We start from the raw sequence: 16,857 nt of genomic DNA, 5'->3' as shown, positions 1-16,857 counted from the left end.
GGTAATCATTATACAGCAGTTTTACTGGATTTGAATCAGAGTTTCAAGCAGCTACAGGTCATTTGCAGTCTCCCACTTACACTGGAAGCTGGGCACCAAAAGCAAATTTGTTCAGTAAAGGAAAAAAGAAACACAGCAAACAGGATACCACAGAATTATATTTATGTTGTACATTTGTCTTCACATTGCAACATCCACATTGTTCATTTTGTGACAAGTATTTCTAATAATTTTGAATACATATTTACTGTATAATACATTTTACCAAGAGGCACTTCCAGTAATTCTGGCAAAAAGGAGCTTCATTATAGTGTCTAACTTACAAAACAGTAAAAATAAATAATGTTTATCTAAAAGATTTTTTTCCTGTACAGAATCTATTTTGTACAAAACATTTATCAGCCATTAACTAAATCACTTAACAAATACTTGTGAAGAGAATATATTAGGTATTGCTACATGTATCAAGTGCAAGATACTAGTGAAAGGAAAAGAATTATTCTGTTTAAGAAAATCACCTAAAAATACAAGGCCTTGTTCCTGAAGTGTTTAAAAAGGAGAAGCTTGGTTACAACAATATTGACAATATATAAATATAAATTAATGTATGTAGTACTTAGTGAAAAGAACACTGTGTTAAAAACTGGCGTGTAGAAATCCTGAACAAGATGGCACTTTTCTGCATTGCCACTTTGGCTGGCAGTTATTTTTTAAAATATTGCTTCAAAAGAATTATAAAGGTACACAAAACCCTTTTCAAATAGAGTCATATAAAATCACATTCCTCCCCCTTCCCCTGCATCTTTTGAAGTGATTAATTTTGAAGTACATTGGTGAACTGCGGAAACTTGCTACCAGAGCTGAGTCTGCAGCGCAGTGCCTGGAGGTCACAGGCCAGGAGTCAAACCTCTTAGGATAGGATGTAAGGTGACCAAATTCCTCAGTGTTTTCTGAAGTAAAAAAACTTTGGTTAGCCTTATGTGAATTTGAAAATACAAAATTTATATGATTTGGCCCCAAAATCTGGTGAGGGATCAAGTGCTTCAATTAGATTGACACACCCCAAATTTTTACTCAGAAAGGGTTTTGACCTTGTTAGATTAATTTCTTGACTACTTTCAACAAAATGGGATATTTTTTTTTTTAATTTTAATCACATCTCGTATGTGATATACTTACTTGCATATTGTTACCCAGATGGCCAAACTGCATTGGAAAACAATTATTTTTGAAAGGTACTACTTCCACAACTAGAGGCAAAGATTACAAAATGTGTTTCTGTTGGAAAATGCCCTAGATGTTCTTCTATAAAAAGCATTATAAAGAAAAAAAAAGAACTGCCATCTGTCAGTGAAAATATTAATCTGTTGAACAAACATAACCTACAGTATGAATCACGTCTTCTTAAAAAGTGAAATTAAATTACTCTCCATCATGCAAACATCGTATATCAATTACTCAAGAAAAGATGACTTAACTTCAGAAAAGTAATGACCAAATGTATGCTGACATGGTTGAAATACTAAAAATATAATCAACACCACATAGCAGTTATTAATGTTGTCTTTGATCTCTTAGGATACCATCTGCACTACTGTATTAAGGTTTACAGACATCTAAAAATGAAAGTTTTGCATTCAAATACAGATTTTCATCATGTGTCAGAATCAGGCAGGAATTTTGAGAAGGAAAGATAGCTTTAACAGGTGACGGGCTTTCTGCCCTAAGCAGTATGCACACACAAGGCAAACCCCTCACTCTTTTCTCTCTGATCAGATTACAAAGATTTTTTTTCATGAAAGCATGGAGGTAAAACGACTAGGGTCAAGGGAGAAAAAACAACAACAAAACCCACAAAAACCCTTCAATCTCCTTTAAATAAATTTTTAAAATCAATGAGCAATTGCTAATTCATATTAAATGCTTTTAAGTGTTTGCTGTAGTAAAGGAAGACGGCATTGAAAAACAGAGCATCTAAAATCCCACTGCCTTGGGGCTACCACTGTGAGCAAACCACAGCGAGGTGGGTATTCAGTGGGGGTACATTACTCTAAGGTATTTCTCTGGCTACTTTGAGAACAGCCCTCTGAAATTTGGCATTTGTTCTTTACCTCCCACCAGTTCCTTCCTGGGACCCCAGGCCATTTGCAGGCCAACTGTGGTAGCCCAGCTCCCTCTGCGAGCCTGAGGGCCACAGCACACGCTGTCTTTTCCTTAATTGGTCTGATTTTTATGTTTTGGTTTTTTTTCTTTTAATCAGGACAAGAGAATTTAATCATGAAAGGATACATGGTCTGCAGCTGTGGCAAAGTCCTTTATACCTGCTCTTGTGCTTCCACACAGACTGAAAAGAGAAATATTTGGGTTTCCCCATCTAACTCACTGCTGGGACACACCACTTTGCACACCTGCAGATTTCAGCAGTGCTCCTTGGTGCACACAGATCCCATAAGCCACCCACGGCAGAAGAAGTCTCACCTGTTGCCACATTTCCACACCTCGGACATACAGCATGCATGGCTTCAGAAGTAAGAAAATACTAGCACAGACTAGCCACCCGAAAAGCTCAACTAAAATATATAGTCATTTTTTTTTTCCTCCTCTAGCACCAAGCAAAGTTTTCCTTAATGAGGGAGAATGAAACTACTTCAGTCAAAAATTCCTCTTGGTTGACCATATCCTTGAGCTTGACTGACCACAGCCAAGGCCAGTTGGTTTTACCTGAACTCATCGCTTTCCAGAAGGAATAGTTTTACATGTGCAAGCACTCTGGGAAATTTTTGCATACACATCAAGTGACACTCGCAAGCTTTCAATACTTACTGTTGTTTCAATTTTATCAAAGAAGTATTGTTAACTAGCTCGAGCTTTTGCCCCATTTTTGCCAATGTGAAAACTGACGCTCCAAATATACACCTGCACTCTTGTGCCCACAGGCTCCTGAGGAGCTTGTATTGTCCTAGGAATTCAGGCAGGTGCTCACATGGGCATCTGTGTTCTACTGAGGAGGCCTGATGTATTTTTAATCAAGAGAACACCTGCCTGCCAAGAAAATCCCACTAATGGCCTCTGAATAAATCATAATTAGGATGTAAAAGGAGGATAACTCTCACACTGCTCCCTCCAACACTGGGATTCAATAACTACCACAGCAGGGGCTAAAACCCTGCTTTGATTTACCTCCAGAGGAATGTTGTTTTGCTAAACGTGATGGAATTCAAAGGAAGATTTATCATATTAAGTTGCTCTCGAAAGTACTTACGCTATTTCGCTCTAATTCAAAGTTTGGCTCCAATAATCAATATTTTTGCTAGCTCTTCCAATGATTGCTTAAAGCAGCTGTTGCCTAATTTCAATTACTCCCCCATTTGTTCAAAAACATTTTCTTCAGGAGGCCTCGACATTCTTATTTGTTGATTCACCTAAAAATATGAAAAAAAAAAAAAATTTCCCCACCCTAGCTAATGGGAACAATTCTCTTTAACGCATTTTCACCAATGCTGCAACATCAAAAAGTAACTAAACCCCCAGAAACTCCATGGTTACTTCATTCCGGTGGGATTACACTTGCTTTTGAAAGAAAAGGAAAATTAAGTGCATTACATAAAGTCCGTTTCACGCTGGACTGCAATTTGCTTTTCTCCTCCCTATGAACTGCCAGTTCAACTTCCTCCCTGTACGTCCACAACCCCATCAGCTTGAGGACTAATCACACCAGCGCTGTGCTGCCTGCTGAGGAACACCTGGGTTCTCGGGCCAGTGCCCAGGCCTGAGACTGGGAAGAGCGAGTGGCCTCCTGTGCCTGCCCCCAAGCTGCAGGGCCTGCAGCAGACTCGGGGGAGGCACGTTGTCTGCTCTGGCCATGTGCCTTGATCTGATCTTCTGCCCATGATGCCGTGGGATGCTCACAAAATTCTCGTACTCATCCTTAAATTGAAAGCTTTCTTCCTTCAACGCGTAATGCTGGGACGCCTCAACCATGACAGTACTTGCAAAAATAATAGCAAATATTAGATGTTTTTTATGAACTACAGGTTTTCCAGTAGTTAAAAGCCTCCTCTTTCAGAGAAAGAAAAGCCATGTTCTGTCATTGCTGCCCTCCCAACCTATCGATCACTATGTCTATCAGATGGCTCAGCTCTAGAATGATCCACGGCACATCTGCGTTACCTCTCTCACACTTGAATCAGTTGGTGCATCTCCCCAGGGCATTTGCTGGTCAGGCACCTTGTGCTTTCTCTGGATTGTAGCCCTGGGCACAACTGGGTTTGCTGGGCTGCCCAGGATCACACTGACTGGCACATCTGTGCCCGTGGAAAGTCAGTGAGAGGGTGAGCTCAAACCTGCAGCCATCTTCTTCAACAACAAAGCCCTCGCTGTCAGCAGCACAGGACCACATCACACAGACCAAGCAGGATGTGCCAGATAATTAACGAGATTTTGCACAAGTACTTCATTAACACCTGTGACCAGGCACAAACTTTCTGCTACATCATACTTATGGCAAAATTTCCATAAGTGCCTAAGGTTCATTTTGAAAACTGATAAAATTCTCTAAGATCACAAGTCTCACTAAAAGCTGGTGGTGCTCAGGCTGCCAAATATCCAAACTACCAACTACCCCACACCTACTCAGCTCAGAGCTCAACAGCATGGGCACAGCACTGGGTGCAAATGCGTCCGGACAGGGGCACAGGCTGGGCAGTCCTCGTGAGCTGTGCCACAGAATGACCCTCCGTTTGGCAAGACCCTTCCCTTCTCCACACTGTGTTCTACTTTCTGGGGAGTTTCAGACAGAAAAAAGAAAGATGGGGACAGAATTTCAGAAAAAAAAAAAAAAAAGTATGTAAAAAGCAGACAGAAATTTAGGAGAACTTTCTAAAGAAAACAAATCATCTTAGTGTCCTGCATGGAAAGCATAAAAATGGAGTTGGGTAAAGAATTTTCTTAGATGCCAAATCGTACTTTTAGAAGCGTCTGTCTGAACCTTTACAGACTTCCTTCCAACGTCAGATGTTCAGAATCCACAGAACTTCCAACAGTAGTGCACTAATGGCAAAAGTCCCAAATGCATCTACTGAAAAGGTCCTAAGCAAATGCAATCTTGGATTTTAACTTGATGAAGATGCAAAGAGACATTCACACCTGACATCAGGGTAAAAACTGATGAACAACTATCCTTGCATTGTTAACAAATACTTTCCCAAATTACACCTGCCCTGGGAACCATTTACAGCCAGAATAACACCTATGCTATGAGAGCCAACACCCTGCACAAGGTCACAGGGGAGGCCATTGGTGACATGCTGCCATTTCCTCAGCTTTCCGTAAAGGATTACACTCACAGAGAAGGGCAGTTCAAAATGCTGCCAAGAGCACAGGAGAATCCCTTTTTTCCTAGTAGATTCTTGCATCTCAGTTCTAATGCATGACTTGCAGCATCGCATCAAACACTGTCTTTCAACTGGAGGCAGCTGATTTTCAGAGATGAGTGTCAACGTGCTCTGTACTGTAGCTCAAAGCAAATCAAGAAATGCCAGATTCCCTCAAGAATTAGAGAATAAACAGTGAACTATGGCCCTTTGAACAACATGGAAATTATTACTTCTAGACATAGGCATTTTTGGGTTCTTGGAAACCAAAGTCTGAGACTCATCCCTAAAACAAAAAGTGATAAAATAAGTAATTTGGAGCTTTCACACTCTTTACTTACATGTGTCCCTTCCACAACACAAGCATAATGAGAAGCTATGTTCCATGGTAAACAGCATGCAACTATCAAGCAAACAGGAAATAGGGGGACAAAATGGTTTATATGTGATTGCTACATAATGGGCAGTGCTCTTCTCACTATACTGGGAGCTGCAATCAGTGCAAAAAGCCTCCTGTTTGAGGGAATGGCAAACTTCTAGACTAGAAGGGAACAGGATCAGCTGCCAAGCAACATTACAGTGGAGGAAAAAAAAATCCAATTTGAAAAAATAGTTCAGTTCTTCTCTCCCTATTTTTAAAGGACTGAAAATTGAAACAATTTTTATTTTTTTTTTTTTTAAGCGCAAACCACACTGTTTAGAGAGGGCTTGCTTTTCCTGGTATTTAACAAATGTCTTTGCATACTGGATGCACCAGAAACCCATATCAACATTGAAAACATCCCACCTGAAAGCTGAGCCTTATTTTTTCCCCAAAATATTGCACAGGCTGTGGTTTATTCGGGGTTTGCAACACCAAAGGTGTAGCCTCCAAAAGGCTGCTGCAACTGCAGGTCAAAATGTTTTGTCTCCTTTGGACTAGAACCTATTACAAACCCCCCTAAAATATTGTCTGTTTCATCATCTACTACAAAAAACCCAAAGCAAAAAAAAAAAAGGTATTCACATGTTTGATATAAATTCTCTCTAGTACTTTTTTTTGGTGTTGTATTTAATCCGGCCTGGCAAATTCCCTGCCAGAAATGTAGTTTGAAGACTGAAAAATCAGATTCATAAGTAGGGGACACCTGCAGAAACTGCATCCTAACTATTTGGAGTGCCAAAATCCTCACCCCTTATCCAGTTACCCACTCCTAGCTACTTTAGCTTCTTCACCGGTATTCCTTCCAGTTGGGATAAAATCAACAGTCATTCTGATTTTAAGTCTGTCAGCAATTCCTCCACCGGAAAAGACCTGAGTTAATCAAACTGCACCCATAATCAGGCTTGCGTAGCAATGCAGCACCAATTTGTGACAGCTGCATTGGCACTACAGAAAGCAAGCTTAACAAATTAAAAGCTGACACTCATTTTACCCAATGGCAATGAAAAATGATGACTAGGAAAAATATAATAATTCCACTTCAGCACATTTTTAGGATAATTTTTCTTGGTTCAGTCCTGCGCATACGTGCTTAGAGGAATATGTGGAACTCCATTTGCAGGATTTGGCCTCATTTTTGAATGCCTCTTTGTAATTTTATCACCTGAGCACCCACTAACACTTTCTGCAATAATTTATTTTCATTTTCTTCTAGCAAACACAATATAGAAATCATGATAAAATATCCAGTCCCAGTGATCATGCACTGAAAACGGAGAAAAAAGTGCTTTGAGATGTGGTATTTTAAATAATCTCTGTAAGTTTAATTTTTAAAGGTCAGAATGAGGCATATTAAATTCTTCACATATTATAAGGTATGCATATCACCTGTACAAGAAAACCCCTAATGATAAATCGAAGTGACTAAAGAGGTGTGAGAACAGTGCAAGCTGGAATTGTTGGAGACTAGCTGAGATCTTGAAGACATATCTCTTTTCTTTTGAATGAATTCTGCTATATCCTTTCCCTTTAAAACAATAGTGCAATTGGGATTTTTGCTTTTGTGATTTCACTGAAAAACATTTACTAAATATTTCTGCTGATAAGAGCATTCAGAGCCAAGCTCTGCAGTCACTCTGCCAAACAGCAAACACCTTCTCTACTGGTGAGAGTAGGATGGGATGATATCAGGCAAATGCAACCTCTGAGAAAATAAAATGCTGGTTTCCAGCAAAATCTCCTTCTAACAGAAATGCAAAGAAAAAAAAAGAAACTCTGAAGTGACAACACACATGCTGATTGGCTTTGAGTGAGAAAGTTTTCCAACATTTTTGGGCAGGTATCAATAGGACCATGAAACATTGTGGATGAACAACTATAGTAAAAATTGAGGGATGCAATGTCAGAAATTTAATATAGAAAGGACTTCTACAAACTCTTCCTTTCACAAGCATTTTTACTCACACAATCAATCCTCTTTTGGCAAGGGGCTGCAGGATCAAAATATAAAAAGCATATGTAGTCAAATAATTTTTGAGAGATACTGAACTTTATATAATTACTTTTGTGGGAACAAACCTCTAAATTTTGTGGTACTGGTTTGCACTGCCAGCCCCAAAGAGAATTAATATGCTAAAGCCTTGATCCTGTAGACCACTGGCTTCCCAGAAGGGTCTATACAAATTACTCAAGACTTCATTTGGTGGGTTTGGAAATGGCTACACTGTATAAAAATGTTTTTGTATTTATTTTTTAAAAAATTAGCTTTACAAAAAACTCTTGCTTTTTTTTTTTTTTCTTAAAGATATCATTATCTACAGGAACCCATAAAAATTTTTCCATATTTACATCTAGATAGCTAATAATTGACAAATATAATATTGTGAAATAAAATATTGAAGGTGAATATCCAACCTTTTAAATAGACATTTGGCTCACAGCATAAACAACAGAGAAAACAAATAAACAGAAAAAACAAAAGAAGACCTCTTCTTCTTACAGGCCCGATCTTTTCCTTTCTCTTAATAAAGAAAAAAAGAAAAAAAAAGTGTATTGGCGGGATCAAATATGCTGCTTCTAAAGAGAAGGCCAGCAACAAACTGCTCCCATCCAGCACCTCACACTGAAAAAACAAGTTCTCCGAAGCTCATGTGAGCAGTTGCTGAGACATACGAGTGCCAGCCGATGCAGGACTGGCACCTGTCCCCCCGCTCTGCTCCTAATGCATCATTTGCGGACAGGCACGGCTCCCACAGTCCCCTTGTTTGCTCTCAGTAGATGGTGCTTTAGCTTCATACTTAAATGATATATTTGGCCACTGATGCACTGAGGCACAAGGTTAAGGTAGGAAGGTGACCACGTGCCTCTAGTTTCCAAGCACACACAGACATTTGCTCTTTCCTCTCTCCTGCCCAAACACGCACCCTGCCCCACGCAGCCACTCACGCACTCAGAAGGACACAGAGGGCCAGGTCCATGCAAGGCGAACAGGCTGGCATTACACACAGTCCCTTGTAACCTCTCTGGAAAATAAATTTCCTGACGCATACCTTTCGCCAGAAGTCTGGGATGTGCTGAGGAGAAGGAGGAGGAGGAAGAAGAAGAAGAGGAAGAAGAGGAGGAAGTGCCTGCGCAGCCAGATGGGGCCAGGCCAGCAGCCCAGGCCACAACAGCCCCTGCTGAAAGGCTGCTGCCTGCAGCTGGAGTGCAAACTGGGATTGGAGGGCTACAGGGAACGCAAAGATCCTCAGAATGGTCTCCTGTTCCACTGTGGTCACGAATCCTCTAAAATTCAGGTCTTCTGTTCACTGTTGTGTATTGGGACATGTGCTACAGCTAGTGTAATAAAAACCCAAACTATGCTATATCACGCTACATCCATTCACACCTGCAAACACCCCTTCGCTCACACACGTATATGTTGGCAGGATACATCAGCATTCATAAAAAGCTTTGGAACTTTTATCCCTCAGCATTAAGAGCAAAAGCTACTTAAACTGGTACCTTACTGTTAACTGCAAATGTGCTTTAGAAGCAGCATTTCCTTAGATAACTTTCTTCTGTAAATATCACAGTGACCATAATGTATCATTAAATGTATTTTGCTGAAGTGCGCAGCCAATAACCCTGGCTATATATATATATTTATATAATTCCACCCACCCCTACATTTTTTTGAAGAAAGTCTGTAAAAGCCGGTGTTGCAGTGTGAAAGCTTCCTTGAGCACAGGAGTTTAAACAATGTACCTCACCATAAAAAGGAAAGAGAAACAAATTAAACAGCTGTAGGCGCATTATCCCATACTTCTACAGTGTTGTGTCTAAATGCTGTGCTGGCTTGAGAAAGAGTCTGTGCACGAGTCAATCTGTCTTAAAATACTGCTGTGAATATTGTCATTGGTTCGGTTCTACAGTTGCGTTCTCCTCTTCGTCCCTCTTGGGCTTCCCCTTCTCCTCCTCCTCTTCCCTGATGGCCTGGATTTGTTCTGAAGACTGATGCAGCGTGGATTGCTCTGCGCCTTGCTTCTCTGTCCCAGCTAACCTCTCCTCCTCCTCAATTACTTTCTTCCACATTTTATGGTTCTGAAGCAGGTGCTGAGTGATCTGACAGTAGATTTTTCTCCTCTTGAACTTCTTTCCTGCAAAATACCATGTGACATTAATGTACTTTTTACTACAAGGGAAGAAGGAAAAGGGACTGAAGATGTAGGAAGCAGACAGGGTGTACTATGACATACAGGAACTGCACAAACAGATTTTTAAACCCACAAACTTAAAGAGTCTTAAAATTCAGAAAGCCATGCCCCTCCAGACCTCGGGGAAAGAAGCTCACACAGACACCTAGTGCTTGAATGATTATGCATAAAACATGTTGCTGAGCTGTTTATGTTCATTTCTTTATATCAAGTACTGAAAGACTCTGGTCGACCTACTCCATAACTCACCATTGAACTCTGTGGGTCCTCTCTCCCTGCCGCAAAGGATTCCTGCCAACTGCCCTAGAAAAAAAATCCTGATTCTGTTCTCTCCACATTTTACCCCTGATCTGTGCTGTGGACAGATAATGAATGAGCAAGCATTAGTAATCAAAGGAGGGAACCTATTCTTATGTTCCCTTTTCAAAGTCAGAGGTTTAGCACTCCACCATCTCAGTTGCGATGACCTTAAAACCTTTGCACAACGCTGTTTCAGCAACAGAGTCTGACCACTGAAGAACTAGTCATATAGCCAAATAATATCAGGGAGCTTTCTTGGATTTGCTTTTTAAGTATTAGTCGTGTACTGTTAACCTATAGAATGTTTTTGCCACTGGTAGTTCTCATGGCTCCTGACACAGTTGCACTAGAAGTTTCCTGCTGTCTGAAGTGTGCTTTTTTCTGTGTCAATATAGTCTGTCCAACGCAGACCGTTAACTCCTCAACAGCACAAAGCTTGAAAATTTTCCCTGGTCATTAACAATGGCAATGGCAGTCACAGAACTGAAATAATAGCCCCTCCAAAGACAACTGCTGATTTATTTTTTAAAGAAGGTGACATAGAGGAATGTTTTGTATCAAATAAATTTGCGTGGATTAGTACTTGCAAGTTGCCTAAAGTATGCCTGTGTCAGGATCCAAAACGTTTAGCCCTTGAAGCTTTTGAACTGGAAACAAAGAGCTTTTCACTGAGAGTAGACCAAATCCAACTCAATCCTTCATTAGAAAGCCCTTGGTTCCCTGTGGGGAACCTTCAGATTTAGCATTAATAAGAAGTCCCTACCCTGCCAATGCCGCAGCAGGACATTCTCTCCTGGGTTTCCCGGGTGACCCTGCATCTTGCTGCTCTCTGCAGACACCAGTGAGTACTCGCTGTGATGTTAAAATTGGCCTGAATCACTGAAGACTGAGCCTGTTTAATTCTTATACTTGCATCAGAACTTTGGGGGGAATTACGTGTTTCTGTTTAGTAACGAAAATGATTTAAAGCTACCTTAAGGTTTTATAATTCTTAAATCTATCTCAACTGCTTTAGTGAATTATCAGGACCCAGGTGAAGTGGTTTCTGTCACAATTATATTTCCACCTGACTAAAAGGCATTTCCATCAAGAAAGAACTTCACCAACATCTACACAACTTGTAGTATCTATGCAACTGACATCTCAACCTTTTGTTTCACTGATGAAGTTTAGAACATCCAAAATTGTGTTGATCATAGGTATACATTTCTAATGACCTGTAAGACCCCTATATAGACACAAAACAAGCCACAGATGCCTGATTCATATCCACACAGTCACAGAAAATTTAGGGAATCAAAACAAAACAGCTTGTGTTAGTTTGTTGGTATGATTGAGAAGATGAGCACCCCATACTTGGTAAGAAGGAAGAAGGAAGAATTTGGACATTTCAAAACTTCTGGTACATTCATTTTTAAGGTTTTGGAAAATATAAAGAGCTTAAATCCACCAGGTCAAATAGTTAAGTACTGTCATGAAGTCGAAAGTAAAAAAGAAAACAGAAGACAACAAAAAATGGTCTGTTTTCAACGTGACAAGGGTTAATAATGATCTGTGCTTTTATCCTGAAATCAGTATTGCTGACCCTGACTAGCAGTGTTACAGAAGATAAGTGAACACAGAAATGAGGAGAAAGCAGAGTAAGGATTTCAAAGAAAGTTAAGCACTGTGATAGATAAACGAGAACATCCTCCATCTCACTTTTTCACACAGCAGTGTCGGTTTCAGTGCATTGGGCTCTATGTTGGTTACCAATTGCACTAGGTTTCCCCCTAGTAGACAATTCCAGAAATGCCCATCTGCCACAGAAACATGTGGCTCCGCATGTTATTATAGAGCTAATAGATCATAAGGTGCTAAAATAAAGCAGCGTGCTATATTATGTAATGCTTGCTGTTCTCAACAACATTTTTTGTGCATGTGAACCTGCTAAACTTATGTGCAATTGTGTGCATATGAACAGCAGCAATGATTTCTTAAATACAAACTGCATAGCCCTGGATCTTACTAGACATAAAGGTCAATTCTGCATGTCAGGAGATGTAGATTTTAGTTTCATGCCCTGACATCAGTTATTGCAACCATCACATCTTTCTACTTCTCATCTTTCCCAACAGCAAATGGGGATGATACTCAGTAGAGCATGAAAGTGTGTATGTAAGAACAGAAAAAGTGAGGTTGCTAGAGAAAAAGCTATGTATCAGTATTTCACTAGTGCACTTAAGTCTGGTGCTTTCTAGAATGATTAGATACAAGGGAGGGAGAGAAAGATTACGTGGAAGAAGGAAATACAAGAATGGTAGTAAGAAATTCAGAGGGAAGAAGAACACAAAAGAGAAGAAAAGGCTATGCATGCAGGATTAAACTGGTAAAAGACACAGGTTTTGTGTCTTGAAGCCTTTTCTTTTAAAAATCTCTTCCAACAAGTTCCTGAGATCTCCCTGTAAGGTAAAAAGTGTTGTTCTCCATATGACAAACACTGGCACTGTTGCTCTTCTGGAGGAGAGGCAGGAGACTCAGCTTTAGTTACTGACTAGCTGGAAGGGTCAAGGGACACAGCGATGCTCAGCAACAATTCTCTCCCCACTCCTTCCCACATGCTAACTTGAAAACTTTGCATTAGAATACTTCCTTGCTAAAAACTTTTATTGCATCAGCATCTCAGAGCCTTGTTCTATTATTCCCGTACATCATGCTAACCCATGGAAATGATGAGTGATTTCCTCAAAAAAATCTTCTCCTAACCATCCTTTCTTCAACTGAAATTGTTGCAGTCTACTGTCATAACGTCAGTGCTGAAATAGCCTAAAAAGCCCTCATGCACAGAGAGGTGATCCACCACCCAAAACCTCAACTGAAGGCAGAAATGAGTAGTAGATATGAACAGCAAGGCAAACCAGTCCTGAAACCATGGAGTGGCTCCATTTCCAATGTAACTGGCTACATGTCAGAATTTACTCTGCTGAAAAATATAAGTGTGAACAACTTACTGGATTCAGCATTTTCACAAGTTTCCATTTCTGCTGTTTCTTCCTCTTCGTGCTCATCAGTGTCTCCTGATTCATCACTATCTTCTATCCATTTTCCTGGCATCAGCCCCGCTGAGTCATAGGAGTTACATAGTGGTCCCACAATGTGAGTGATGAAAGATTCCTGGAGGTGTGCCAGTTGAGGAGCAGAGCGATCCATGAAAGGGCTGATTGGCAAGCCCAGGCTAGCCTCTTCATCACCCTGGAGATGAAAAATAGCAGTAATTTCTCTGAAGTAAATGAAACAAAACCACGTCATGAAGAGGAGTAATGCACATCAAACCAATTAGAAACTATGAAAGAAAAATAATTCAACTCTAACGCCACTTCCATAGCATGCAAGCATGACACTGCTACAATGCCATCATATCAGACAGTTAATCAAAGTTACAGCTCTTTTCTTGTAAGAGGACCCACTATTGATAGTGTGAATTTAACAAAGATGTTAGTTGATGACTCTGCAAAATGACAACCACTGCCCTGGTCCTGTACTTTACACTGTGTGAAAGTTTGAAAATTATTGTTTTCTTCCTTTCTTCACATTATTTTCACAAATTCCTTCTGATTTTGTGATTGCTAGCTCACAACCACCTTGTAGCCAGCCATCTGTTTGCAGGGAACAAGACTGAACTGCTACAAGCAAGGACTCTGTCATTGACCAGGTTTTCTTACAAATTTTGTCTTAATTATACATATGTTAACAAAGAGAAGTCCTCTTGGATTTGGGTGATAATAATTTGTTTTCCTGGGAATATTAGAATGATCCCTATGAAAGCTGACATTACACAGAAGCAGTAAATCTTTCCCATAAAGATTTTTACTAGTTTTTCTTCAGGAAAGCAGCGATAAGGGTGGAATAGGAAGACTTTTCTCTCCCTCCTCTTATGATGTAAAAGAAGGTTAAACTTTCTGGCAGAACAAAGTCTAATAAACTCATTTGTCTCTAACACATCAAAGCTTCCATTCATATTAGCAAGTTTTCAGCTGAGTAGACATGTCAACACTGGATGTCACCTCCCACCACCCCCAAATCTAATCTCCCATCTGAGATTTCCTTGTTGTGAGCCATCAGAACTGGTAAGACAGGTGACTATTGAAATGTTTACAAGTTTTTATTCATGTTCCATTAAAAGTTGATTTATTATGTTAAACATCTCATAGTGCATTTTTTTATTATTTTTAATATACCTAACTTGTCTTCAAATAAATACGCTGAACATGCATAGGGAAGAAAAGGAAACATACTGTAACAATATGACATGGGATTTTGACTGTTTCTACGCAACATGTTTTTAATAAGGAGCTTTTATTTACACAGGTGTTAAATTCTTCAAAGGAACTGGTGTTTATTAGAGGAAATCCAAGAAACATATTTCATTATTTTCACAGCATAGGTCAAATGTACATATGTATGCTTTTTGATAACAATTCTATGGAAATTCAACCTTCCCATAAAATTCTCCTTTTTAGAAATGAGAAAAATGAAGACTTTCCTCTTCTCAAAAAACAAATCTGATGATCAAAAGCATGGTGAAGACGGTTTGATACTACCTCTCATAGCACATTACATTAAAGAAAATCAGATTTTAATCTAGGTTAAATAAACTAAGTATCTAGCTTATCCATGTTAATGCCAAAGGTAAGTCCTAAAAAGAAAATGTTCTTCGTTTTCAATCTCATCAGTATTCTGCTAGCATGGCAACTCCTGTTATGCAAAACAAATGAAACAGGAACCCACCAGGATGTACTGATTTCTCAATACAGTGAATAAACATCTGTTAAAACACAAACAAACCCCCAAAAATCTTAATATCTTACTGACTAGCTGACCTCTTGCAATTTGCAAGCCAGGAGTTCAAATACATTTGCCCACAATCCGTATGACAAAAGGAATGCCATTAACAAAGGTAACACCATGTGTTATTTTGAATAAAAATTTGCAGAGAGGGTAAATCTCAAATGTGGTGGTTTTTTGTTGTTGCTGTGGTGATGTGGTGTTTTTTTTTTTTTTTTAATTACAGGATTTAAAAAAAAATAATCTCCAACAGTCCTTTGGAGTAGCTTCCAAGAGCACGAAAACATTAGTAGCACATGTTTCTGACTGATAGAAAATTACCCAGATTCCTACTGTGGAACAGATAATGCAGTAACCTCCCATATTTGTTCTTCCCAAGCTTGACCCAAAGCTCAATATCCAATACTTTGACAATATTAATGTATTGGAGCACTTGCTGCCTTATGACATGAGTTATGTTTGATTAAGAGAGAGTCATATCATATATCAGATTAACAGGTCTTGTTTCCACACAGTAGTCACCCACATAAGCTATGATCATCACCAGAATTAAGTGAAGTACAATTTCTTTGAGAGTTGTAAAGAGAATAGACAAACATGAAGAAAAGCATTTGGTGAGAGAAAATTTGGGAGATAAAGGCTGACTACTCTTTCTTTCGGAAAAAATAAAAAGAAAAATGGAATCAACTATAAACACAGTATATGCATTGTTATTTCTTTTTCTCAGGAGATCTCAAATAAATGAAGGAGCTTCTGGTCAATGTCTGAATTTTGTCCTTTTTCCCATTACTTCAAATACATCAGAAGCAGCAGCAAATCCTGTGGTTTGTTTGTTTGGTTTTTTTTCAAACTGAAAGCACAGTAAACTTAAAGGGAAGATGAAAAGGCTTTAAAAGGGATTAGCCTGTGACTTCAAGTTACTGCACAAATTCCCTGAGAAGTCTGTGGGGCGTCTGGTTCAGTGATTAAGCCTGCTCGCTTCCTCTCAAAAAGACAGGATGTGGAGTTTAGTTTAACCAGCAAATTCAAAATATGTTCCCAATCAGGAAACAGAGTTTCCTGATTGGAAATGTATTTTGAACTCCCAGGTTTCAGTACAGGCTGTGGAATGACCTATCAGAGAGCAGCGTAGGGGAAAGGGACCTGGGGATCCTGGTGGACAGCAGGATGACCATGAGCCAGCACTGTGCCCTTGTGGCCAGGAAGTCCAATGGCATCCTGGGGTGTATTAGAAGGGGGGTGGTTAGTAGGTCAAGAGAGGTTCTCCCCTCCCCTCTACTCTGCCCTGGTGAGACCACATCTGGAATGTTGTGTCCAGTTCTGGGACCCTCAGTTCAAGAAGGACAGGGAACTGCTGGAGAGAGTCCAGCACAGGGCAACAAAGATGATGGAGTGGAGCATCTCTCCCTTATGAGGAAAGGCTGAGGGAGCTGGGTCTCTTTAGCTTGGAGAAGAGGAGACTGAGGGGTGACCTCATTAATGTTTATCAATATGTAAAGGGTGAGTGTCACGAGGATGGAGCCAGGCTCTTCTTGGTGACAACCAATGATAGGATGAGGGGCAATGGGTACAAAGTGGGACACAGAAGATTCCATTTAAATATGAGAAGAAACTTCTTCACAGTGACAGAACACTGGAACAGGCTGTTCAGGGGGGTTGTGGAGTCTCCTTCCCTGGAGACATTCAAAACCCGCCTGGACGCCTTCTTGTGTAACCTAATCTAGGTGTTCCTACTCTGGCAGGG

The 16,857-nt window shown here is 39.9% G+C and overlaps 1 protein-coding gene across 1 annotated transcript in view; it reads right to left on the bottom strand.

Annotated features, from left to right (window-relative positions):
* Positions 1-7,096: 7,096 nt before the first annotated feature.
* PDE3A (phosphodiesterase 3A) overlaps positions 7,097-16,857 on the bottom strand; it is a 256,793-nt gene continuing 247,032 nt past the window's right edge. Inside the window, exons 15-16 of the mRNA XM_065846885.2 lie at positions 13,280-13,520; positions 7,097-9,932 (exon numbers count right to left, since the gene is read on the bottom strand). Of these exons, the coding sequence (XP_065702957.1) occupies positions 9,688-9,932; positions 13,280-13,520 (486 nt within the window). The 3' untranslated portion in view covers positions 7,097-9,687. The remainder of the gene's footprint in view (positions 9,933-13,279; positions 13,521-16,857) is intronic.

Source organism: Patagioenas fasciata, chromosome 1 (assembly GCF_037038585.1).
Source record: "Patagioenas fasciata isolate bPatFas1 chromosome 1, bPatFas1.hap1, whole genome shotgun sequence".
Taxonomy (NCBI): Eukaryota; Metazoa; Chordata; class Aves; order Columbiformes; family Columbidae; genus Patagioenas; species Patagioenas fasciata.
Note: the sequence above shows the minus strand (reverse complement) of the source record. Positions and strands in the feature narration are given on the sequence as shown.